This window comes from Trachinotus anak, unplaced genomic scaffold (genome assembly GCF_046630095.1).
Source record: "Trachinotus anak isolate AG129_WGS33_773 ecotype Australia unplaced genomic scaffold, CSIRO_AGI_Tana_v1 ptg000001l, whole genome shotgun sequence".
Taxonomy (NCBI): domain Eukaryota; kingdom Metazoa; phylum Chordata; class Actinopteri; order Carangiformes; family Carangidae; genus Trachinotus; species Trachinotus anak.
Genome location: NW_027273852.1, coordinates 5,685,906 through 5,713,276, shown reverse-complemented (window position 1 = coordinate 5,713,276; position 27,371 = coordinate 5,685,906). Strand labels below are relative to the sequence as shown.

The 27,371-nt window shown below is 39.7% G+C and overlaps 2 protein-coding genes across 11 annotated transcripts in view; one reads left to right on the top strand and one right to left on the bottom strand.

Moving 5' to 3' along the window:
* Nucleotides 1-666: 666 nt before the first annotated feature.
* myl1 (myosin, light chain 1, alkali; skeletal, fast) lies at nt 667-6,596 on the top strand. The gene is made up of 6 exons (XM_071458764.1): nt 667-894; nt 1,684-1,711; nt 3,833-3,976; nt 5,033-5,206; nt 5,291-5,368; nt 6,052-6,596. Exons 1-6 carry the CDS (start codon nt 766-768, stop codon nt 6,078-6,080), a joined length of 582 nt encoding a protein of 193 aa, XP_071314865.1. The 5' UTR covers nt 667-765; the 3' UTR covers nt 6,081-6,596.
* Nucleotides 6,597-7,047: 451 nt separating this feature from the next.
* Nucleotides 7,048-27,371, bottom strand: part of map2 (microtubule-associated protein 2) — a 93,998-nt gene continuing 73,674 nt past the window's right edge. For 5 of the 10 annotated variants that reach the window (XM_071457760.1, XM_071457914.1, XM_071457845.1 and 2 more), the window contains 11 exons: nt 27,091-27,333; nt 26,705-26,842; nt 25,149-25,210; nt 23,753-23,884; nt 23,413-23,554; nt 22,822-22,878; nt 22,251-22,558; nt 15,309-15,401; nt 11,798-11,879; nt 9,476-9,588; nt 7,048-8,907 (listed from right to left, as the gene is read on the bottom strand). In XM_071457760.1, the coding sequence (XP_071313861.1) occupies nt 8,686-8,907; nt 9,476-9,588; nt 11,798-11,879; nt 15,309-15,401; nt 22,251-22,558; nt 22,822-22,878; nt 23,413-23,554; nt 23,753-23,884; nt 25,149-25,210; nt 26,705-26,842; nt 27,091-27,333 (1,592 nt within the window). In that variant the 3' untranslated portion in view covers nt 7,048-8,685. The remainder of the gene's footprint in view (nt 8,908-9,475; nt 9,589-11,797; nt 11,880-15,308; nt 15,402-22,250; nt 22,559-22,821; nt 22,879-23,412; nt 23,555-23,752; nt 23,885-25,148; nt 25,211-26,704; nt 26,843-27,090; nt 27,334-27,371) is intronic. The other 5 variants (XM_071458001.1, XM_071458084.1, XM_071458221.1 and 2 more) reach the window with 5 other exon arrangements.

Genomic DNA, 27,371 nt, shown 5'->3' with positions numbered 1-27,371 from the left:
TGCCTTTTTCTTTTCTGGGAAACCCTCCTCGCCTCGTTTCCAGTGTCTTATTTCTGACCATTCACTGAAACATTATTTCCTACCTGACAGAAGCTGATGTTTACCAGAGTGACATGTTATGCAACTCTACTTTGGATGTGCTCCTCACTTTACAGTGAAAAGCTCGCTCTGTTCTCAGTGCTCCATTCAGGCTTTAATTGTCGTATGATTTATTCATGATATTATACAGACAGTAAAACATGCTCAAGATGACCCTTGTTCTGACATCGTCAAATGTTACGGGGATAAATCATCCTCAAATAGACGAGAATGGGTCCAGGTTGTGCGTAATGGTGCGCAACGCTGTGCGTAAAAGAGGAGCTGTTCACTTGTGGTGTACAGGAAATTGCGTGGCCCCCAGAGTTATGTAACCTTTCACACCGTTTACAATGTTTTCGTTTTTGATTATCGATATAAGGCATAAATAAACACTTTCTGGCCCGCAGCCCTATATTCCATGTTTAGAGAGGACCCCACCACCACCACCACCACCATCACCACACAGACACGCATAGACACACACACACACCCCTCCCATCAGCTATCCAATCCGTACACGGGGACAGCGCTGACGGGGGTCAAGAGGAAAATAGCCTCATATATATACGCCCAAACGGTGATTTCTTGCTTTGAGCCCCCTTCACTCTGTGCTACACTCCTTGTGTTGTCACCCGAACCGGGAATTGTCTGTGCTACAGGAACAAAGTAGTTCTACTACCTGCTGAAATGGCACCCAAGAAGGACCCTAAGGCTCCCGCCAAGAAGGCCGAACCTGCACCAGCACCCGCAGCAGCACCTGCACCCGCGCCAGCCCCTGCTCCTGCAGCTCCCGCCGTCGACCTGTCCGCCGTCAAGGTACAATAACCGTGAAAGCATGGTCTGGTCCGCTGTGGGGAGGGATGGCGATAGGATGATGGCTGCTCAGGAAGAGCTGGGATTTGAGTTTTACACTCAGAGTTGCATGACAGAATGACTAGACCCATACTGCAATGGTTCCCAAAATGAAAAGGGGCTGTAAAGGGAGCTCCAGACAAAAACAATATATCTTTTTTGTTCTTATTTCACACATTTGAAAGAAGAGAGAGGAACAGAGGACTGCTGTCACTACCTTGATTATAGGAGTGAAGTTATATAGGGGATAGATACAGCCTAAGTATACATGCATTATAGCCAATAAAAAAGATAATGGTTTGTTTAATTCACATCTATCTTCATGTTTAATGGACACATTTCTCCAAACATCTGTGAGTGGATGCACAGTTAATGGTCAGTTAGTGAGAGCAGCTGCAGGTTTGAAGGGCCACAGTCAGAGCTGTGCAGATGACTGAGGAGAATGACTAGAACCATGGATAGCTCACCGTGGTTCAGACCACGCCCCCAGCTCTCTGGATTGGACTCACAGAGTGGTGACTTCTGTGTGATGGCAATGCAGGGTGACACCAAATGTGGACATGTTAATGTGGCTAAAGATGGACCTCTACAGATCAGGTGCCACCACGTGAAGCTAATTTTGGCAAACAGATACATTTAATCCCAGTTTAGACCCGATTGATTAGTCTGGATTAAATGGAAAACGCCTGTTCATGATGGTCTTTTGAATGAGTATGTTTTACACTAACATGGCTGCTTTGCATTGGCTTGTAGGTGGAATTCAGTGCAGACCAGATTGAGGGTGAGTAAACCTCATTTTACCTTTACAACCATGTGACACTCATCAGCTCATCTTTCTCTTGAGTATCTCTTGGACCACAGTCCTGGAAAATCTGAGAAGCCGTCCACATGATAAAACACTGTGCCAGAAACTACTTTGATACTGAACCTATGAAGAGAATTGTGGCCTTTGCTCAAAGATGAGCGTAAACACAGTGCCAACCTGCAACAGACTTCATAATGAATCTTAAAGTGGTCATGACAGATGGTCACCTTTGTCATCTTTGTTTTGACATTCCTCGAGAATATCAGGTGGCTTGTGAAATCTGATACCGTCCGTATGAAGCTAAGAACCCATTCAAACGTCCAGGGAATTTGCAGTAACAAAAGAGCAAATGGCTGAATCAAATAAAAACTTAAATGCTGCATCTACGGATGATGGCCTTTCAAACGAAATTATTATTTCTTGGCTATATGCATAGCTAATATTAAAAACAAACAGAAAAATAAACACATCAGGTTTCTGTCAGATGTTGTTAATGCAACATTTTGCAAGTGGCAATGTGTTAAAAAGTGTGTCTGGGCTGTGTGCTGAACATCTGCAGGCTTTCATTTGAAACAAGCACAAGCTGATTGTTCTGATTATCACTTTCAACCAAAGCAGGTAAAACAAATACAGCAGATTAGCTTGTTTCATCTTAAAATGTTGTGCAGAGGGCTACATTTATGAGTCAAAGTCACTGATGACTTGTGGACAGATATCAGTTCAACCCATCCCTGGGTCCTCATATTAAATGCACCTATTAAGATTATTTATTGGCTGTTTGCTGGTGACATTAGACTATGTGTCATTAGATCAGTGATATCAAACCATGTGCCAGCAGCTAGACAACAATAATAATAATAATAATAATAATAAGCATCTCATTTCAGAAGGATACAGAAGGATAGTATAGAAGAAAAGCAAAAAGATAGTGTTTGATAAAGAGAAACACCTGCGTGAAATTGCTCCCTTCTAACCCTGGATTGGACACCATTGGATCAGACTTGTTGTCTGGCTGGCTGTGAGTTATGCTGCAGTCAGCATTCCCTACTTTTACTCAGCTCACCCACAGAGGGCCTTGCCTTTAAAAGGAGGGGGCTCATATTCTCAGCTATGTTTATCAATTCCAAGGTGGTCTTTTAAAAGAGCCCCGTACGCCCGCTGAGAGAGAGAGAGAGAGAGGGTAGAGAGAGAGAAGGAGACGGCTGAGATAGAAATAGTATGAGGGTTCATGGAGCTTGGTGGGAGTCAGTCTATTCAGCCTGTAATTCCACAACCTATAGAGATGTTATAGTCAAGTTTCCCTTGTCAGCTGCCTCCACCTGCTGGCAGGCCTACAACAGCCACAGATGCATTGGTGAAATGCAAACCACTGACTCCTAATGAGGAGAAACAAACATTTCACACATACTACAGAAAATGAATATATATATATATATATATATATATATATAGAGAGAGAGAGAGAGAGAGAGAATAACACAAAACAGTTTTGCCTATTAGTATAAAATCAATTCAAAACGCATTTTGAAACTGGAGATGTTATCTACATACACAGACATTAGTATATGACTCTCCAGGAATGTAAAATAAATGAAAAATGCATAAATAACAAAAAATATGCAAATGCATGCAATGAAATGTGAAACACTTCTTCACTACCAAATAGATTCAATGTTGGTTCCATTGTTAGGTCTAAATAAACAGAATGGTACAGAATATTAATATAGTGAATTACTCCAATTACATTACAATACTATTGTAATTCTGGAATATAATTTATGACACTACACAAGGGAAAAATACAATAATAACTTAAATAAACTAATTAAAACTAAGATAAAGGCTATCTTAATCTTAATAATATTACATTTTTACAGGGAATATCATTTTCTATTGGAATCACCACAGGGGATAACATACTATCACAGCTGAAGAGTTTTAAGTTCTTAATATATAGGAATATAATAGAAATATGATGCTGCACAAGATGAAGGCTTCACAATGGATAGTTTAAACAGTATAACTTGATAAAAATGACTGACCTATAGGATGATGATCGTGAAGATGATGACATCCTCTTTATCTTCCACTCTACAGACTACAGGGAGGCCTTCGGTCTGTTCGACAGGGTGGGTGACAACAAGGTGGCTTACAACCAGATCGCTGACATCATGCGCGCTCTGGGACAGAACCCCACCAACAAGGAGGTGACAAAGCTGCTGGGAAACCCCACTGCTGATGGTGAGAGAAGTTTTTAGTCTATATCGTTGGATTAGGTCAAAATTTGACCTGGTGATGTTACGGTTTTGGTGGATTTAATGGTTTTGGATGTTAAGCACAATTAATTACATTCAAATTGAATGATCTAATGCAAAATAATTCCTAAAGTATTCAGTATGTTACAACAGATTTTATTTTCCTGGCACTGAAATGCTACAGCAGACTACTGGACATAGAAGATACAGTCCTACCTCTACTCCTTAATATAATGACATCTTAATATAATGATTATTTTTGCTGATCTTTGTATTGATATCACCATGATCTGTGGAACTTTGTTACAGCTGATCAATTGTACAGAGGATTCATTTGTCAGAGGTGATGCATAGAGCGTGTGCGGTAACCAGTAATACATGGTTCTCTCTCATTTCTAAATTGTGTTCATGGGGTAAAGGTACATACAATGCAACTCCTGTACATTCTGACAGTAGGATATGGAGGACGAAATAATCAGTAACTCAGTGGAATTAGTCATGGTCAGTCAGATCAGCAAAAAAAAAAAATGTGTTCAGACATTCAACAGATTTGAAACTTTTAACCAGTAGAGGTCAGTGCAACATTACTTTTCTCCATTCACGATTTAGTCTGGGACTGTTCTTTGTACTGTCCATTTTGATAAGTTCACTAGTTTCTTTGATAGAAGTCAAAAAGCATAACTGGTATGTGCCTCTGATCTAGTCTGCACAGACATGCCACAGTGGCATAAATCCAAAATGGCACCATGGCAATCACTACTGACAATGTTATACAAACAAGAAATGTCTGATCAGATCATAACCTATATAAAAAATGAAACAATAAATAAAACACATATATGTCCAAAAATGGCATTTTATCACAAAACCTCTTCACGCTCCATCATGAACCTTCAGAACCTTAAGAAAAGTATATTCTGTAGCAGAAAGGTCAAACAATATTGTAGTTGAAATGTGTTGACAAGGATGTTGTCTCTCTGACCTGCCTGGCTTGTTCACCTCTGAATGCATCTGACTGTCACTTCTGTCGCCCCTCACGCAGACATGGCCAACAAGAGAGTCGAGTTCGAGGGTTTCCTGCCCATGCTCCAGACCATCATCAACAGCCCAAACAAGGCAGGATACGAGGACTACGTTGAGGGTCTGCGCGTCTTTGACAAGGAGGGCAACGGCACAGTGATGGGTGCTGAGCTGCGTATTGTCCTGTCAACACTGGGTGAGTCAGGCTACATCCCTGGCATGTTTCTGTGTGTATCACGGTGTGATATTAATACTGGATGTCCTCTCCCTGCCCCTACAGGAGAGAAGATGACTGAGGCTGAGATTGATGCTCTCATGGCAGGTCAGGAGGATGAGAACGGCGGTGTCAACTATGAGGGTGAGCCATGAGTTACAATATTATGATGAATAACATAATGCTAATGTAACAGTTATATGTTATATTCTACACTGTATTATTTAATATATTAAATAATTAGTGTATATCAATGTTTTTATATATTTTTAAAGGGGCACTCCACCAATTTTGAACTGCAAGACCAGTTTAGTTGGAGAGTACTACTCAGCCTGTGAAAGCTGTTGATATTGTTGTGAAATATGCTGTTTAGCTGGATTATGGGAAATGTAGGCTTGAGCATTTCTGAAGCTCGACCCATACTAGGGATGAAAAGATGGGTTATTGTGACCTGTGCTGCTTTGATTTTGAGGACTCTTACTCTGTCTCTTATGAGTCCTCCATATTTGTAAGAGTGAGACTAAATCCCTGGAGTGACCCTTTAAATGCATGCTTAACCCAGAAAGTGAGGTGTCAATTTTCACCTTCCACAGATTTTCTAAATAAGAGAATATACAGTAGTACTTGGTTGTAAACCAACCCAAAGATGTTTTATTGTGCTGTAGTCAATAGCTCAGATGTTTCATGTTATCTATAGCTTTATATTTGAACTTTCAAGTCTTCAAGGTCAAATCTTTTATATTATTATATTATTTATTCTTCTCCTCACTCACTCATTTCCCCTTTCTTCTGTCCTCTCTGTGCGATGCCCTGGTCTTCATCCACAGCCTTTGTCAAGCACATCATGTCTGTGTAAGGACCCTGCGGTGGTGATCATCGTATATGTGAAGACCCCATGGTGTCACGACATCCACTCACTGTTTCCTGAGGAAGCAGGGGGAACAAAGGACTATGAGATGTCATTTTCTGAAACCTTCTTTTGTTTTGTTCTAAACTTTTTTTTTTCTCTGATGTCCAACTGGTGCTTTTTTTTCCTCTCATCCTCCTCCTGCTGTTCAGGAAGCCATCCTGGTTTCTCATGAGATATTTCTTCCTTCATCTTTAACCTAGTCCTCCTGTCTCATTTGGGTTTTTTTTTTATTTTTATCGTCACTGGTTTTCACAGTGGAGCAGTGATGGAGGGGAAGGTGGGATTATGATGATCCCCTCCTGTCACTTTACTGGCTGGCTCTCTATCTGCCAGTGAAGTGACTGGTTTGGCCCAGGACTGGCCATCAAAATGAATCCACTCCTCACCCAACCCCATCCCTAAGTCTTAACTTATTGTATCCTCCTCCATTTCACAATAAAATTTTCACAAACTCCCATTTTATTCCTGAATTTCTGACTGTTTATTTGATGCAAGTCATTTTCATAATTAATTCAGCCAGAGCATGTTAAAGGAGTCGTTTAACATTACTTGTTTTCTCGTCAAGTTAAATGAGAGGACTGATACCACTTTGTCAGTTAGCTTAGCATACAACTTGTCATTTTCACACTTGGTTTTTGTATGGGTTAAAATAAATGGTGTTTGTAGATGAATTTTGTAACCTCTGGACAGAGCCAGGCCAGCTGTTTCCTCTCTATGCTGAGCTAAGATAGCAGCCTGTTAGCCCTGACTATGTATTTACCTTACAGACATAAGAGTGGTCTCAATGTTTTAATCAAATTCTCAGTAAATTAAAAAAAAAAACAAAACAAAAAAAAAAACAAGGGAAATAAATTTCCAAAATGTCAAACTACTCTGTACTTGTCATTTGAAAAAAAGACAGTACTCCAAGTACTCAGTTTTTGTCCTTTTTATTGTCATTAATTATTGTAATTGGTGTCATATCAACAAGAGAAAAACTGCGTACATCTACTTGACCTTTTAAATACATTTACAGTTGCTGTGGGGTGTGGAGGCAGGGAGGGGGCACACGGAAATGGGGAATGCAGAAAAAACACAGAAGCAAACAAACAGTCGCAGGTGAGGGCAGTTATTAGGCAGGAGGCAAGATATACCACAGATGGAGTCTGAAAAAGAAACTAGATCGACCAAACACTTTCCTAACAGATGTAACAGGAGTTGACTGAGTTCCCTCGGTCATTTTATTTTTTATCATCAAGAGTCTTTTTAATGGATTTTTCAAAAAAAAAAAAAAAACAAAAACATTTTTTTCCAATTTCTTCTCCCACATATTGCAACATAACATCCAGGTACGGTAGCATCCGTGGTAAAACAATATGGGCTCTGCACCAAACGCACACACACACACAGACAGATTTCAAAGTAGCTGCTCCTCTGCTAAATCTCAGGCTGCAAACTGTAGAGCCGCTCTCTGTGGTGCAGACAACACAGTCCCGATGAGTGCAACATCAGTCTGTTAGCGGAGAAACGTCTGTACTGTTCAATCATGTAAGCTGATTATCTGCAGCTGTAAAGACAATACACTTTTAGCTGTTTCCTTTTTGGATGGAGGTTTGAGGAAGGAACTCCAGGGTTTAATATTGTTCTGAAGTACAAACAGGCTTCTATATTGAACTACTGAGCAGGTACAAGTGTAGGATGCTCGTCAACAGGACTGAGATGCATTCCTTAGCAACACCAAATCAGCTGTCTGACACTGTCACCAAGCATTACACTGTAAACAACTAATAACTACAAAACATGAACTTGTTTAATTTTTATCCAATAATTGAGGAAATAACTTACTAAAATCCTTTTTTTTAATTACAAAATAGCCTCTTTTAATATTTGAATCAATACATGCTTGTCATAACATAGACCTAGTTCTTGCAATAATGCAATTTCACAGGTATATTTTATAGCCATATTGTCACTTCCTTTTAAAATGTTTTGAGGACATTTAGATGGCAAAGAACTTGTATTTTTATACATGTTTCTCTATATATATTTGTTTAATATATCATACTATATATTTGATGACAAGAATGACTTGCAGTAAGGATGCTTGGTTTGTTAGGTGGTTTGGCGTCCATGCACGTTTACTGAGCAAGAACAACATGTGCTGCATGGTGTGCTGGCCACATTACCTCTTATTTAATGTAGAAAAAGGTGGTAGCTTCTTCAAAACACTGATCCAGGGCCAGTCAAGCCAATAGCTGGTCCTTACATACTTAATGTTATCTATGACCAGTGCTCAGACTGAACTATTCTATGCAACATCAGTCAAAGAGAGAGGTCAACAAAATGAATCTGATATAACACATATTCAGGTTTAAAATAAAGAGGACCAAAGTACCGTAGCTCCTAATTTGAGTCCCTACTTAGAGTCAAGAGATGCATCTTGAAGTGGAGATGTTCAGAGGCTGTGGTTTAGCTGAAGTTGGCCTCTGGGTGGCAGGAGTGGGCAGAAAAGTTTGAGGGAATCAGGCTGAGGATGTCTGGGGTGCAGGGGATAAACCCACAGATTCAGTGTTCACAAACCCTGCTTAGCCAGAGCCGCAGTGACATCCTCGGCCAGGGTTGCTAACTGCGGCGACTCCATCATGTTGATACTGCCGGAGGAGGAGAGGTGGCTGTCCCGGTGGCGGTGGGGAGACACTGAGCCGGACAGGCCTGGTGACTGGATGACGATCTCAGCTCCATGGTCCACTCGGGCCTTGGCATGGTCGCGAAATGTCAGCCTGTGGGTCTCAATCTATTAAATGCAAATGGGAGAAGTGTATAGGGAAGAAGAAATACATCATTGTCATGTTGTGTCAAATAAACCAATATTGATATGCATCTTTGCAGCTTTAGAACAGCTGCAAATAACAGACACAATTGAGGACATCTTCTTCTAGATACCGGCGTATACTATACCTTCATCCTCACAGGTAGATAAAGGAAAACAAGTTTTTGAAAGATTGGCCTGTTGGAAACACATTGTATGTGTGTGTGTGTGTGTGTGTGTGTGTGTGTGTGTGTGTGTGTGTGTGTGTGTGTGTGTGTTTGTTTGTATAATGTATATTCCATAATACATAATTACATAATTTTACCCTCCCTGAGACTATGGCTATGCTACAATGCTACAGATGTCTAGTGTGACCTTTCTCTCTACATTGTGAAAAGTCTGCACACCATGACTTACAGAGAAAATGTCATTCACTGTGCATGTACACTCAAAAAAGTGTGAGTGTATACCTACACTGACCACTAAGACAATCTCTCAAAAACTTGATGTTTTCCTTTAAATCATGGATTTAGGGCATGGAGCTGACACTCACCGTGACGCGGCCTCCACCAGGAGTGTGGTGAGCATTATCCAAGGAACCCACCTTGGCTTGGGCTTTGTCTTTGAAGTCCAACTTCACACTCTCTATACGCACGTTACCGCCCCCTAGGGAGAAGTAGAGGAAATGTAAAAACCATACAGAAACATTGACTCAGTTTGACAAAGTGGTCGCAATTGACTAAAGTTTAAGTTAAGAAGAATTTATGTGGTTAGAAAGTTTTCTTGTACAAAACCCCAGTCAGGGAGGTTTTATGGGGGAAACGAAAGTGTTTTGTGCTGAAAGAGAATGTGTATCCAGGAAACCCACAATAAATAAAGGTTATAAATAAAGGCTCAGACAGAAAGAGCCCAGCAGATGGAGCTGCAGGACCTGGAGTAGTCACCACAAAACCATGTGGGAGGGGAAAAGGGTTTCCACACCTCACAGGAAAACAGCAAGTACTCTGGAAACCTGTCTTTCATGCAAACATTATCATCTGTATCTGAAATTCTGAAATCTTTTCAGCACTGTATTAAAAATAGGTTTGCAGTGTTTTCATTTATTATCAACTAACTTCAATGTACCCATGATAAAGCACCAGTTCATCAAATTAAAAATGTATATATATTTCACTAATTACCTGTGGTTGTCTTATTATACAGATTTGGTTACATTTGCAAAGGTTTTGGCAGGTCTGCTACTGAGAGTCCGACACAGTGGAGGTGAATAGAATTTTATTTAAGGTAATCAAGGCTGAAAAACTAAAAACTTATTAGCAACCTCCAAAAACCTGGCCAGTTTTACCTTTTTATCATTTGATCCCATCCAGAGCAACCATTCTGCATGTGTCTGGGATCAGTACTGGTGGTGCTAATCTATGGTATGTTGTATTTCAGTGATTTGAATGATGTGACTATGTAGTTCTTACCTCTTAGAAAGTCTTGCACTGAATCATAAACTCAGACTGAGAAAACACTGTCCTCAGAACTTCCCTGTCTGATGAATGTCTGAGGACTGAATCAAGTTGACAGTGTGCATGATTTTTTCGTTCTTTCACAGTCAGTAATTTTTATGAAAAATTAAAAATGGGTTCCAAAAAATGGGACCCAATCCTGTTGATCAACCTCATGCTCCACATCCACACATTCACGGTAGAAACACACAGAACATGGCAATACTGCCAGAAAACACAACACCTCCCACATTTGGCCACCTGTGGACAGATCCATCGAGCTGTCAATCCAAATGCAGTTTATTGCGTCTTCCAACATTGTTATTTTGTAAGTTCACCATGATCCTTGAGTACTGGAGCTTAATTTGACTGGTGTGTTGCTTCAGGAGTTAAATATAAACAGCAAATTACATTTATTATTTAGACTGGATTAAATTACACTTTACAATCAGCCACAGTGCATTAAATTCTGTGCCTTGCCTTCACACTCGGTGTCTGACATGTATAGGTAAACAAGTCTTAGAATGAGCACCTCTGGGATTCCTTGGCCCCACTTATACTTCATATGAAAACATCATCTGGTTACATGATCTACATACTGACAGCTGATCCATGAACATGCATTTACACCTGGTAATAATATAATAATAATATATATCTCCATTCTGAGAGACCACTACTACCAAGCTACCACTACACTTGATTTTGCTGGACACCTTCAGCTAGCAGGAAGAAGTGGAGTTGACCTGTCAGCTTTCTGGGCTGATTTTTTGTGGTCAAATTTAATGGACTGCATTTACCCCCGGCTGAGATCCGATCACAGTGATGCATTTATCTTTCATTAAGATGGATCTTTTTCTTTTCCAGGTATGATATCCAGGTACAGATCACATGTTGGGATCCTTGAGCAGGATATCATGTTAGGCTACAAGATGGATGTCAAATGTATGGTTACCAAGCTTTGATTTTGTACTCCTTGCAGGTAATAGTTCATTTTGGTGCTTTCCACTTTACTTGCCTGCCTCTGGCTTCTGGCCTGCTGTGCTTCTTGCCAAGGATTCACTGCTTCTTATAGAAATTAATGGGAGCCAGCATTCTGCCCAGCTCACTGGATTCTCTTGTTTTTTCCAGCCCTTACACACATTCTCACCTGTAAGATAGAGCACTATCACCACAGTCTGAACTGAATAGCTTATGAAAGATAGGCACCTTAAGCAGTGCTTAAGAGTGCTGGACGTCCCCAACATAAATTCACATAGTAAGGTAAAGGATTGCACCGGCAACCTTCTGGTCGCAAGCAGGCTTCTCTAACCATTATTCAACGCCGCCACCCCCAGCGTTACCCCTCAGTTCCCCCTGAACGAGTGCAGGCTGAAGGTTACCTGGCCGATGATGGATGTTATCTAGAGAGCCACACTTGGAGGTCACGTGGCTCAAGTCAATCTTCTTATTCTGTATCTGCACCTGAAAGAAGCAAAGTCAGGAAAAGACCCGGTCAGAACTCACAGTTCACAATGAAGCCATGAGAGCTGATGACTTCTATTTCACCTTTCTGAATTATAGAGAAGAATGCAGTGCATCTGATCTGCACTAGATTTTGGCGTTGTTTAAAGAAAATGATTGGGTATCAACTGAGGATGAAAGGCTGCAGTTTTCTACATTCTGAGACAGTGATGTCTAAGTGCATGTAATTATTAGAAAACACAAGCAAGACAGTGCAAGAGCAGAATACCAGTAGCTATTACATGACAGTGCTTGTGTTCTGCTGTGCGGAGGACTGCTGGTGTCTATTAAACCAACTGAACCAAGACTGAATACAAACTACACTAGTGTTGGAACCATGTTTTGAGCTAAAAATGTTTTGGCATGTTCAGAAAACCTGTCAAATACTGTACACCACAGCAGTGACAATTAAGTGTGAGACAGTTAAAAAAAAAAAAAAAAAAGACTGCACAGTTGAAAGTGGCCACAGGCGGAGAGTAGATAGGGAAATGCAGTTATGTGACACACCCTGGGGATCTGCAGAGAAAACCACAGAAAGATATATAAGGAGTGAACCGATGAGACAGCGAACAGAGCGGAGCTATAAAGCTTTAGACACAGCACGATGAACAAGAAGAGATACGCCACATCCTGAGATGAATCACTGGGTCACGCCTGTGGTCAGCAATCACTTTGCCAAGTCACTGATTTAGATGATATGCCTTTTGAGTTTGTGTTCTTTATACTCTCCTCTCTTAAATAGCCTGAGAGGAACAAAAAAAAACAACAGGAAAAGTGAGACGATGATGAGCAACGCGGATCATGAGCCACATTACAGACCACAACACCACTGGCACAAAGCGCAGTGTGAGATTTAGTCTGTTCACCTGCCAGGCGTCCCTTACACATGCAAAACATGAGCAAACATATACAGCATATGTTTACAGACAGAGATGGTTTGTGTCAGCGTGGGTGAACATCAGGCTGTAGCTTCGTCTCTCCAGCAATGATATCTTTATGAAGTCTATCAAACATTATTTACAGAGAAGACATTATATCTGATGACCTTTTTTTATACAAATTTATACAAAACTTATCTAGTATTACTTTTGGTTTTACAGGTTGACAGAAATGGAATGTGCATGCTTTACAAATATAAGCCAACATTATAAAATATTCAAATTTGCTTCAACAGACTTGTAAATTTGCACCTAGATAAACAATCATGGCCTGTCACATTGCTTCCTTCGTAAACATGAGAGGAACAAATGCAATGTCTGAATTTAATATATCTACAGTACAATTTTGTAAAAAGGTCGCGAGTAAAGGCTACTTCTCTTGGAAAAAAAATTGTGTAAGTACTGTGCAAAAGGTTTTGGCATGCTAAATATCTAGATTCTTATCTATCACACAATACCATCAGTGAGACGTCTGATCGGTCCCAAATTCATTCTGCAGCATGGAAACGACCCCAAAGACACAGCCAGACTCATAAAGAACCATTTAAAAGACAAGTGTGGTCACACCAAATAATGATTTGATTTAGTTTTTTTCTGTTTATTATGAAGTTAATTGGTAAATAAAAAAAGTATTCTTATCATTATTTTTGAAAGCATCCTCACTGTAGTTTTAGGTACTGAACCTTTGCACGGTACTATATATACCATACGTATAAAAGAGACAAATTATGAATTTTAACTGGGCCAAATATTAGGGCCTTTGCTTGCCTCTGTCTTTCCCCTAACCCCTATGACAGTATGGTATGAATGCAAACTGTACTACGTCATTCTGTCTCCAAACTTCTGAAGCTGTGTAGATCCAGTCATGAGATTGGTTCATTCAGAAACTCAGCCACCTACTCCGTGTACTTGAGCTCCCCTTGTTACTTTCCCATTTCACCAGTGCCCTCAACTTTGTCATGCGCTTGCTATAAAAAGCTGCAAGAACTATCAGTTGTTCAGCTGTGATTTAAAGTGACCAGTGGCCTACGTACCATTTGTCACTCACTGTGGATTGATATGAGGTATTTATCTAGCTGTTGAGGCTCTTGTGTGTTTAGAAGCTGTGGGGATGATATTTGACTGTAACACTGTGCATTTTTTTTAATGTTTGTGTTTTTTATGATTATCCTTAAACACGTATGTATGTCACTATATTGTTTAATAGGAAAAAAGTCTCTTAACTCTCTTTTTGTTTGAGTTTTACAGGTAAGAAGAGAGTAACCAACAGGTGAAGTTTATTTCACTTTTCTTTTGGGGTAAGGAAATTTAGCAATTGCTAAAATTTGTAAAATTTAATTTTAAAAAATATCTACTGTTTATTAACATTTTGACTCTTGCAAGTCCAAACATGTCACATGACAACAGATGTCTCTTTATGTATAATTAGTGTTTCTGTACATACAGAAAGACCAGTGATTTCCATGTTTTCCGTGCATAGTAATACACAATGTAGAATCACAATGATCAACACAGTGACCACATTAAATATTGTCACTGCAAAACTGGGAACAAAACTACTACTTTTCTATGCTTGCACAATAAATTAATCTTTTAAAAATAACAATTTCTTGACTCTAGTCACACCACTATGAAACTCAACCAACGCAGTTACACGCAATTGCAATTATAAATGAGATGCTTCTGGCAGTACAGTTGTTTGAAAGAAGGCGCTGCAGGCAGCCGTTATCCCCTGTAACCCGGATTCATCAGATGCAAATAACAAGAGGTTTTGTGAGAACAGACTATTCTGAGGAAAGTGGTATAAAGTCAAGACAGAAGTTTTAATTGTCTCGTTATTATTAGGCTCGCATAACTGTGCTTTGATAATGTGCATCACACAAATTAGAGACTGCAGATGGAGCACACACTGTACCTGCTGCCTTCAAATGGCTATAATCGGAGTTAATCAGCTAGAGGGAAGAGGGAAGTGCTTCATGCAGCGTGCTACCTGTGGAGGATGAGACATGCTAGTGACGTGAATACATTCCTTTTCCTATTCATTTAGATTTCTACGCATAAAAATCTACCAATTCTAAAAAAGATGTGAAAACTACTGTTAGTGCAAAACAGAACTGTCCCTGTACAAAAAGTATAGTATAGCCTTTACATGGAGATCGCAGCTACAGTCCTGAATGTTATCAAGTGCTGGAGGAGGAGACATTCAGCCTTTTGTATGAAAAAGTCTCGCAGGACACAAACCACCGCTGGAGAATGTTGTGTTGATGAAGAGCTATCAGGTAAAGAGCATCAACACTGCTGCCTTGGCCAATGAGTGACTTAACAATAAACCGGGAAATTGTAAAGCCAGGTGGAAAAAGGAAAATCAACACTAAAAAAGCACAACACAACAAAACACAGAAATAACACTGACATGAACACTGGCACAATGGACTTGTGGCACAAGACTCACGTTTCCACCTCCTGCTGAGTAGCCCCGCCTGTCCAAGGACCCACACCTAGACTGAACATGGCTATAGTCCAGCTTAACGCTGGGGATGAGAACCTGCAGGGGTGGAGGTCAGGAATGAGGTGGTGTTGCAGACATCTGAGTTAGTTTGGCTCTAGTGAAGGCACTAATACCTGACACAATGATTCCCATGTTACTTCCTTTACATTATTTAGTGGATATCAGTCTTAGCTAAAGGCAAGATGGATTCATCTCACTACAGGTCTCACAGCACGAGCTTTGATCCTATATGTGTGATAAATGTGCTAAATCTGGTGACTCCTCAGTGGACCCTCTTCACTCTGTGTCCTTCTCTAGGAATCAACACAACATCCTATGAAAGGGAGGATCCCCTGCGAGAAAAATAGTACTAAGCTGTCTAACTGATGCCAACGCTAGTTAGTGTGCCTTTCAGCTGCATCTGTGGGTAGTAAAGGGCTTTGGTGCAAAGGCTAACATGATGCTGAAAGATATTGCTTGACTTAATTTGTTTTTACATGGATTTTGAGTCCATAACACAAAGAGGAAACTTCAAACAATCTTGACTTCACAAGGTGAGTTCACAAGAACTCCTTGAGAAGACACTTGAGTAAGCCGTCAAAATGTCCATGGTTTTGCCTTTTCTCTGTTAAAATTCACAATACAAGCATATGAACATTAAAAGCAGTTCAAACTTGAGAGTGTTAGGTTGCGGGGATAATAAAAACATATGACTGTGCAGAGGTGGTGAACAGCTCTCTGTAGCTGCAAGGAGAGAAAGCAGGAGTGAGATGAAGACACAAGCAGAGTTGCTACATAAACAACAGTTAATGCATTTTTCCAGCAGTACAGTAAAAGCAATGGGAACCACACTGAAGAGAAAAGAAAACATACAGTACATACATTTCCCAATAAATTTATGCATGAGGAGGAGAGGAGAGGCCATGAGGTCTGTGAGCCTTGAACTGTTCTGTATTTTCTTCAACATAACTTGATCAGACCAAAACAATGCCTTGTTATACCCAGTAAACAAGGGGGTTATTCAGCAGGCAAACAAGAGAGACACTAACTAGCAAACAGGACCTTGTTGGTCCTAATCTGAGTGCATGTCCAGTTCCCAATTAGCACCGTGTTTTCTGCCATTGCTTTCCCTTAGGTCTATAAAATATCTGATGTACAGTAAGTGTCTTTCCGGTCCTAACTAAGAGAACAAAGGCATGAAATCAAATGAATAAAAGGACATTACCATAGAAATTCTCCTCAAAGCTAGTAATGCATTAGAAATTAGAAATAAAAACTGTGCTGAACCATTCTTTAATTCTCCACAGAAACACTTCTCATTGCTTTACAACAATGGATTAGGACTGATGTTTTATCATCTGCTCCAAATTAAAATAATGTTTTAGGCCTGTCTTTATTTGCCTACAACAAACGAACAGACTTTTACAGCAGAAGATTCACACTTTAACCATGAACGTTTATATAATATTTTTATATCAAATGACAGGGGCACACTTCATGCTAAAAGAAATGTTTTCGTTTCCTTGCTGGAGGGGAGGAAAACTGAGAAAGCAAGGAAGATGAAGCCAAATTTTACTTTGTCTCTAAATTTACTCTTATAAATTTTCATCTCAAGGCGAATATTGCAAATGAAACAAACTAACACCACAGGTGAAAATGGGAATCAGAGCCATTTCTAGAATAAGATAGAACACAATTAAGTCAATGGTAGATCCACTAGTCTATGGGACAATCTGCAACAGCTGTGACAAGACAATGTGAAAAAACTACCAGACACAGATACCAGACCTAAGATGAACAGTATTGTGAACAGGATTTAATGGGAAACTAACCTACACTGAACTATCACAGCGATTTCTGTAGGGAACACTTCCCTCTTACTTAGCCCCCTCTAATGGGAAGTCAGATGGAGCTGGTAGGACTTACAGTGTCTTACTCAAGTACACTTGAGCACACAGCAGACGTTTGCCAACATATGGCACTGGTCATCTGGCTCTCTCTAACCACGAGGCCACCTTGGTGCCAGATGGTTGAGTTATTCTGGGGTTTATGGCACTGCTCTCTGTGGCTAAAATCAGAAGCTGACATACTAGTTGCTATGTTGTTACTGGCTCTTTATGGGTATGTGAGTAAGATATAATATATAAGGTAATATTTGTACAACTAAGCTTTAAAAGTGGCCTTTGTTACCCTCAAACTGAAGGTGAAAAGGGAGACAATGAATGATACTGAAGTTCCTAGCATAAGAATCAATAAGAAAGTGAGAAAGTAGGATTTGAAGGTACAGTACAAACTAAAGTACTACGATGTTAGACCACTAAGACAGCTATATATACAGCTTTGCACAGCACAGCAAGAAGCACCTTGCTGCATGCAACTTAACTGTACTTTAATCAAACTCTACAGTCAAAACAAACTAGAATTAAATATGGCCATTACCCATCTCCTCAATCAAGGAGGTAGAAGGTGAAAGGGTACATACACTGCCTTCATGGGGAGCGTGCTTCAGATTATCCTTGGAGCTGCATTTTGATAGTATGTGACTGAAGTCCACCTTCTTGTTTAAAATATGATTCTATGGAGAAATAGACAGATAGCACGGACCCCTTACATAGTGGATGGGAAGAGATGGATTGAAAAATGTGTGGCAATTTATATACAGTATATTACATTGTCCCTCCTGTTGGTGAGAATGAAATAAATCTAAAAGAATTAGTGTGCCTGGGGGATCCTGATGATGAGCCCCATTTATTTCCTGTTCATGTGACTTTGCCGTTTAATGTGTAAAACAAACAAATACACCTAGTTTTTGAAACGTTGTCCCATCAATCATCTATTAGCCCCTCTGATTATTTGCTCCAGTTCTCTGTAGTAAAACTTCTGCACACAGCTACTGTATTTGATAAGAAAAATCACGAGCATTATATGAAATGAAAGGATGCTGACATTTGTCTTTTTCTTTATTAAATTCCAGTGGGTTTCTCAAATTTAAAATACCACTAACCTCATATAGGTCATGTAGAGAGATGCAGGTTTGAAATCATTTCAACAATACATTTATTTACTTTTGACTATGGGAAAAGAGAAAAACTGTACATTATCATGGGGAATATTTTCTGAAACAACAACCCTTGCTGGGCATTGACATTTTAATTTGAAGACAAAGCGTGGAGCTTCTACAAGCTCTCGTTTTCTCACCAACTTTAGTGCCCCATGGGCCGCTGGAATAAAGGATCTACCACTTACACTTCAATTATTATTGCATTCCCATCGAGTTTAAATTGATAAACAGTTCAGAAACTTGGTGTATTCCTTAAATTGTTGAAAACTACTTCTTGAAAACTAAGCACTCTGGAGTGTGCCACTGAAATAAACATGGCCTTTCAATTAATTATTATATATCAAATTTAAAAATCTTAATCACATTAATTAATACATTGATCTATTTTAAAAAGCTATTTTAAAGTAATTAATTTCTATTGCAATGATACATTCATAAACTGAAAAAAGTAGAATTGCAAAATTACATACTTTTTATCAATCCATTTTTTATGCATCAGCCTATCGCATTTCATTTGACAGTTTATTTGTTTCTTCCTTCAACATTTACAATTTCCATTTGATAATTTGTTTATTTAAACATTAAGCGCTTGACAAATTAAATTATTTCATTAAATCCTTTTTTTAACTTTGGCTTTATGCCTCATTAAAATACAAATGTAATAAATCAAGAATAGTCTTTCAAATTCATTATTGTTTATTGCTATCATTGTTTTCAGTTCTTTGCACAGTTGCACACTCTTCTGGAGGGCTCTAAAACACATTGTGCCGTATTTAACAGTGCTGAGGTATACCAGCAGGTCTTGGGTCCAGGTCACACTCTGTGCCCCTGACAGACACAGAGTAACGGAGATGAGGCGCAGCACTGACTTCCAGATCCAAGAGGCCCTGTGTTTGGCCTCTGTTGGCATATTTTGGTCCTTGTGCTTCTATGAACACAATCAATGGACAGGTCAGTGGCTGGGGGGAGCTCACTACAGGACATGGGAACTACTTGGACCTGCTTGGGATGACTAAAGGTAAGGAGGGAAGTATATTACTGTGATATGAAAATGGTTACTTGTACTTTATGTGTGACTACAATATTGCTCATCAAATGTGTATTGAGAGGATTTTACCATCCGATCTGAAATCCAACTAAAAAACTAATGGAATTGAGCTCAAAACAAAGCATTTTTTTCACACTCTGGAAACAGGAGCTTATTATGTGACAATAGCATTATGCTACTGACAGACAGTTAAGGAGTATTTCAGTCACAAGCAACACACGACAGACGAGTGGGTTGAGAGGAGGACCATGACTGAACCAGCTTTTTTATATTCTAAATTTTCTAACTGTGTCTTTTAAGCAGCTATTGTATACCCATCTCATGCTGCACTTTCAAAATATACAGCCGTCGAGGAAGAGACAGGGAAAAGCATACCGAGGAATGCGAGACTGAATCCTGTTAATTTAAGGATTACCATACTGTCTGTATCATTTCTGTATTACTAAAGCACACAACTCTTTCTGAACTGAACTGAACTGCATTTGGACCAAATTAATTATATTATCATGAAACAAATATCTTACACTAAGAAGTTATCGTACCATTCATAGTTCATAGTAAACTTTTTCAACATGAGTTTTTAAAGTTATTATGAAACAAATTTAAATAGCTGTATTTATCTACGAGGTAACCCTCTTACAGGACACCCTGTGTTACAGCAAACAGACGGACATTAGTGTTTAATGTTCACAGTCAAACATAAGCGGGCACACAATGGGCCAAAATTCCAACTCTACCACAGACCAACTACTTCCACCGCTGTAAGACTACAGGTAAAATCCCTTCCAATGCACTTGGTGGAGAACACTGGATTACCTATGCTGTCAAGGCAACTTCACACTGCATAAGGTGACACTGTCCTCCAAAATCTTCCAAAAGAAATAAAAAAAATCACACCCAAAGTAAAAGCTGTAAGACTCATGATGCAAGTTGTCATCTGTCTTACACTCTGCACAGCTCTAACCCAAAAGAGATTTGCATGAAAAGCACAACATTTCCAGCTTCAGCATTGTCACTGATTTTGACCCAGCATGCATGCTTGCACACACAAACACACATGCAAACATGCACAGAAACTCCACTCAGGCCATTTCTCCTGCAGATGACAGGGAGGCGTTTGGAACATGATCCCACCCTATTTTGTGGCTGGCTGCACAGAGCAGCACAGCGACCTGGCAAGTCATAAAGATGTCAGCCAAGCGCTTAGACTCCTAATCAGGTCATCAGTGGAGGCTTGTAAGAGCTGATGGCTACAGACACATTGCTGTTTTCATTACTATGCTTCCTATTGCAGTGCTGACTTTGTGTTTCAGAACACGATATTTGTCAAACTGTAGGATATACACTCCCAAACACCCTGCTAATGCAGATTCTGTGCAACAACGGAAAACATGATCTGAAATGCAGATTTCTGTTGGCTGAAGTGCTGCCTTCACTTCACAGAGCCAGGGGGGAAGACTGAAGGGACAAATATGGCTCACAGTTTTGACATTCGATGTAATGTCAATGTCAGGTCACTTTTCTGTTTATGGTTTATTGGGGCCTAAGAAATGAAAAGTTTAGGGGTTCAAAATAGCATAAGTACAAATCTGACATAATTGAGGCCAGATACTTCTCCATGTAAAAATTGTGGTGAAATCATTCTAAAAAAAAAACATTTGTTTTTTTTTATGATCACAAAGTTGCTTTAAACTATTTTTGACCAGAGAGTGGCATATATCAAATTCACAACAACAGAACCCCGATATACTATAAAGCACCTAAGCCTAATTTATACACAGACAACTGCTTGCTTTACACATACAGAGCAACATGGACATCCCCTTGGTGTCCTCTATCTTGTCATTTGACAAATGTAAGCTTGATATTTTGTCAACTTTTAGTATTGGTTTGGTTCATCTTTAGTCTGGCTCTCTGCTATTTCCCACAGAGTAGGAAGCATGTAATTGTGTGAGTGACCTTACATGCTACAAACGGCTGCCTATAGTTGCATATAGAGGCACCATTCTGACTGTTAAATCAAACAATGAACTGAAAGTGGGTAAAAGCTGCAAGGGATGGGAGAGTAGGGTATTGGTTATCAATATTATTTTTTAAATCAATGTTATTATCAAAATTATGGCTTTAAATTGTTCTATGCTAATCCTTCACTTAAACTTTCAAATATTTTGAAGGTCTGGTGAAATTTTCTTTCAGTTTTACTAGAATTTTGTGGATTGTAAGTTCAGAAAAATGGTGTAAAATTCAGAACACCATTATTTCTTAACTCATTGTCTTTTGTACTGGTGAGTCAGCAGGATGACTGGAGGGCTAACAGTAGAAAGCAGGAGCTAAGAGACTAGAAAAGACTATGAGTGTGGCACAGGTGGGACAGAGGAGCCATGGGAGCTAAGCATATCAAAGCAGAAGAAAAAGGCAGAAGATGTTACACAGCAAGACACTTTACAGTTCAGTTGTTATCAGGATTGTTAATGTTGGCCTCAGTGCATACCAATAGTATGTAGCCCACTGATCTACATGTGCACCGATCAGCCACAACATTAAAACCAGTTACTGGTTTTTAATATAGAGGCTGATTGGTGTACATGGACCTGGGGTGAAACTAATGTAGTTCTTCATATCTGCATATTACCTGTACTAACTAAAATAAGCTTCTCAATAACAGTATTTATCTCTGAAATCATAAAACAGAGACGTGTAGTACAAACAGAAACACATGCAAACCAGTATAAATAAGAATCAACATTGTAGTTAGAAGCTACAGATTTAGGGGGGAAGTGTGGGAGAAGAGTGTCACCTGTCCTCCTTTGGGCTGGTACTTGATATTCTCTGTGGAGCCAATCTTGGACTTGACGTTCTTGAAGTCAGGCAGCGGCTGGTTAATGATGCGAAGCTGCTTGGGTGTGGTTGCAGGCGACTTGGGTGGGGTACGGACTACTGCCACCTTCCTCTCCTGGGAAATCAAGCTGAGGGAGCGAGGGGTTCCAGGGGTCCTTGAGGATGATGAGTAGCTGGGAGGAGTGCCTGGGGTGATGGCTGTGGAGCCAGGAGTGCGGGGGGTGGAGTGGCCACTGCGAGCTGAACGGGAGCGCACTGATTCTGTTACTGGTTGAAAGAAGTTCAGGGGTTAAAGTTGGAGCTGAAGGTAAAGAGATTCTGTATTATAAAGTCCTGTCATTGCAATTGTCACAAAAATAATTTAACATGCATTTTATAGTAAGCACTTCTCATTATGGATGTTTTGTGTTAAACTGAACATCCATTGAGGTACCAGTTTACTTGTACAACCTAATAAAATTCATTACAATAATCCTGTAGAAAATATTTTTTGCTATCACACCAACAGAGGTATAGAAAATCCCTTCTACCTGTCATACTAGGGGCTCGTCCTGTCCTATGCTCTGCCCTCATCTCGGTGCGAAACGCTACAGAAAACAAAGGAGGAAAGCTTTAAGATTTAGCTTCAATAACAAAGGAGAAAAGAAAAGGGAGATTGATAAGCATCCAAATTCCACATGCATTCACCTGGATGTGTAATAAAGCAAGTTGTGGTTTGATAAAACATCAAAGACTGTGAGACCTACTGCTACAGGCGGATGGTCAAGAGAATGACATAAACAAGCTTATCAATTAGTACAGAATCAGTGAAGCAAGAAGTAAGTCCACACACTATATATTGATTCAGTCTAAACAAAGATAAAACAATGCTAATTTTATTTCGACTATGCACATATCTCATTGGCACACTAAAACTAGAGCTTAAAATAATCCAAATTTCATCTCTGATAAAAGGAAGAGGCTTTGAGCTTTGCTTTTCACAGCGGTAATAGACTCCCTTAGAATATGAACATAAAATACCAGGAGTATGTTTTTAATATTTATTATATTAACATTTAAGTAATCATTTTAAGTAATATTAAGTCATATTTTTGCTAAAATATTTGCTTTGAAAAGCCTACATGTGGGTCTGCGGGGAGCGGTGGAGCCGGAGCTGGTGATGGAGGTGGAACTCTCCTCCTGGTCATGGTACCCACGGCGACTCAGAATGGAGCCGTGCCGTGGCAGAGAGGACCTCTTGTCTGGGCTACGTGATCCACCGTCCTGTTGGCACACACCAGAGACAAGATGAGGATGAAGATGAAGATGTAATTTATTTTTAAAAGGAGGTGAAACAGATTTAGGTGCAATATTTCAAAATGAAAGTAAGTTTTAAACAAATCATGTTAATGTTTTTATGTTCTTTTCAGAACTCCAGAACTTCAGACCTGCAGCTACAGTGCTGCTCTACCAACCACCTACCTTGGCTATGAGTCTCTGTAATACCGGGGAGCCTAGCGGCTCTGCTGAGGATGGGCGAGGTCTATCTAATGATGCAGTCACTCTGGATATGGAGGTGGGGATCTTTGTTAGTGGCAAACGATGGGCATGGCACTGAGATGGTACAATGATGGCGCCCAGGGGGTGAGTAGCATGGCACCAAAATACAGGACACAGGGTGACAAAAGAGTGATGAAAATAACAGAGCTTCAACATGCAAAAGATCTGATGTACCCTTTGTAGGATGAGGAATGAGATAATAACACCAGATCTTGTTTGCTTAGAATCTAATCATAGTCCAACAAAACACTCATTCATGCACATTCATTTTGAACACATCAGAGAAAAATTTAAAAACTATGTTCATCCAATAGATGCCAAAAAAAAAGAATCTGCAGAATATTGACCACCATGCCCATGCAAGATTTTAAGTTACACTGCAGACCAGAGCAACAGACATATTTGTAGACTGCAAAGTCTACAAATATAAAGTGGTATATAATGTGGGCTCAAAGTGACAGAATACACTTACAGTATGCTGTAATGACATGACATTTAAGAAATGCAGAAACTGTGTTATTTTAGACACAATGACTGTCATTACCATGGCGGAGGAGTAAAATGGAGTCACGACCACAGCCACTGGAGAAATGTCACAGGGTGATTCAACACCCACTCAGTAAAAAAAAAAAAACAAAAAAAAAAACCACTCTGAATGGATCAGTCTTATCTATTTGTGCAAAAACCCATTAAACAAGGCAACAACAGCAAATGAAAAGCAACAGCAACTGACCAGAATAAATATTTTTTCCATTAAATGCGAAGGAAAAGTGGTATTAATAAAGAATGCAATGGACTGTTTTTCATGCAGCGATTAGGACTCAGAAAGAAGGGTGACAGCACTGATTTAAACTGTATGTAATGTGTTTATCTGAATAGATGATTAGGTTGCTCTGGAAATCTGCAACAGCTTATCAATGAATCTTAACTCTAGAGATTATTATTCTGCCTAATTAATGTGGTATTGTTTCAGTTAATGCACTAATGACGCACAAGGCAACTTGTGTATTAGCAGATCCATGTTGGTACCCAGAGGTAAAGGTTTGAAATATGTCACACCAATAACAATGAAAGAGACAGCAGCTCTAATGTGGGCAAGTACAGTTTTGCAGTGACTGAACAGTTAGCACTGTTCAGGAGAAACCAGCACCAGAGTCAGTTTCTCCTTAATTTCAATTTCTCTTGTTTATTTAGTGGCTCTACTGCAAATCCAACTGGTGAATTAGGCTCTTCGCCAGTAAATCTTTGACGTGTTTTTTCTCTGAGAGTTTCTGGAGACAGAGGTTGTGCCATTGTTGGCCTGGCAGAGTATACTCACCGATGCTCTGTCGCGAGACTGTCTTGCAACACTGAGAGGCTGACGACTGTCTGGTAGGGCCTCTGAGGGACACAGAGAGAGACAGAATTTCAGGGAAATCAAAATACTCTGACAGAATACATGTGTTAAGTTTTATACGTTGGAGGACGAAGGGAGAGTCTTTGACATATACCACCTTGGGAGATTATCACCATATTTTTATCCTTTTGAGGATATTTGATTTGCATAAGAACAGAAATATAAAAATATAGACATTAAAATTTGGCATTGTAAGATATATGACAAATGAAATGTTTTGCTCCGTTCTGCAAAGGTTTGGCAAGATATCACACAGAATGGGGGACATTATGTAAGGCAATGCTGAAAAATAATCTAATTGGGGCAATGCAGCAGTATACTGAGCTTTCATCATCAGTGACACAGAATTCAGTCCGTCAGGGGAAAATGAAGTGCAAACTGCCTTTGGGACAGAGCAGCATTACAGAGTCTATAGTATCATGACCACAGAACAAAACCATGGATTACTAGTTGCCTGGCAACCATAGGTTGAAATAAGATTGTGGTGGAGTGGATATGTAATTCTTAAAAAAGACCAGGGGGGTCAGAGAGGTTTTATTGGTTTTTAAGACCAAACATCCTGTCCATCATCATCAGAGAAAGCAACAAAACATTTGAAACAATCATAAATGACTAGCATATTAATATGAGAAATAAGCAGACCACTGACAGCTGGAGCACATACACACATAACAGTTTGCTGGAAATGGCAAATTAAGATTCATTTAAAGAGTAATTTAACACGAGCTGAAAAATCTTGGCTGTGTCCAAAATCACTTATTTCCTATATAGTGCACATCATTTACCGCCCACCATTTTATTTGAGGGTCTGAATTCTGACAAAATATAGTGCCCACAAAACTAAACTGGAACTAAAAAAGTACACTACATGGCTTGTGCACTACTTTCTACTATACAATATATATATATGCTATATATATATACAACGCTCCACATTTCACAGATGAGAAAATTACTGTTAAGTGGCTGTAGTTGACAGTGATGACGCAAAATGAGGATGATTAGTAATAGTGTGTATTGAATAAGTGAACTAGAGGGTGATTTCAGACACAGCACTTGTTTTTGTCGACCTTGCTGGAGCGATGTGTAAGGGTACCGTGAAATCTGTTAGGTGTGGTTACAGATACATGAAGCACACATCTTAGTGAACAAATAAACAAGCAGAGGATGTAAGTGAAACAATGCATTACAGCCTGGTGTTAAGTAACTATTCAGGAAGAGTGAGAGAGTGAGCAAAAAAACAACACAAACCCCCCCCAAAAAAGATAAATGAAGCCAAATGAAACAAGTATGGCAGTCAATTTTATTGTGTTCAAATACAAAGAAACCCACATGACAAAAACAAACCACTAAAACAAAATGGATGCGAAAACCAAATGGAAGCTGACAGTGGAGGTAAAATGCAGTGAGTGACTGGTCTTCTGGTGACTCTCCTGCAGAAAGCACCAGTTGTGTGACAGACCAAGGCAGTGTGTCACCTGTGGTTCTCCTTCTGGGGCAGGAGTGGTGCTGTGTGGGACGGGTCTCGCGGACTGCTGGTTTCATCATGCTCCTCTTGGTTGGGGATAGAGATTGAGTCTCCATTTTTTTTGTAAGCTCAGTCTTCCTTATCACAGCTACATTATCAGAGGAAACAGGGTGATTGACAAAAGCAGAGAGACACAACAATAAGAAGAGACTGATGCTAAACCATGGTAAAAATATGAAGTGCTACCATATAAAAAATAAAAAAAAACCCTGATCCAAGGCAATTAAAAACAGCTCAAATCAATGTGTTAGTTAGCAACTCAGACTGCAGTTTTTTGACACTAACAGGTAAGAAATAAACCACAGGATATCAAAAGGAAAACAAAATAACAAGAACCTTTTTTCTTCTTGACTTCCTCTCTGGGGATGTAGACAGGTTCTTTGCGGACAGGTTTGCGTTCTGGTGTGGAGATTCGACCTCTAGCCCGTCCTCCTTTGGCCTTTGGTTTGACTGGCTTCTCCTGTTTGTCTGGCTTCTTCTGTTGTGTCTGCTTGTTTGGGACCTCATCAGGCTTTTTGACTGGGCTGTGCACCTTGGGCAAAGGCTCAATCTGTTCTGTGAGGATACTCTTATCATCATCTGCAATGTGGGGAAAAACAGGACATGAAAAAACTTAA

Coding starts and splice junctions, on each gene's coding strand:
- myl1 (XM_071458764.1), top strand. CDS start 766: ATGGCACCCAAGAAGGACCCTAAGGCTCCCGCCAAGAAGGCCGAACCT. Junction 3,977..5,032: donor GGGAAACCCCACTGCTGATG/GTGAGAGAAGTT, acceptor CCCCTCACGCAG/ACATGGCCAACAAGAGAGTC. Junction 5,207..5,290: donor TATTGTCCTGTCAACACTGG/GTGAGTCAGGCT, acceptor CTGCCCCTACAG/GAGAGAAGATGACTGAGGCT.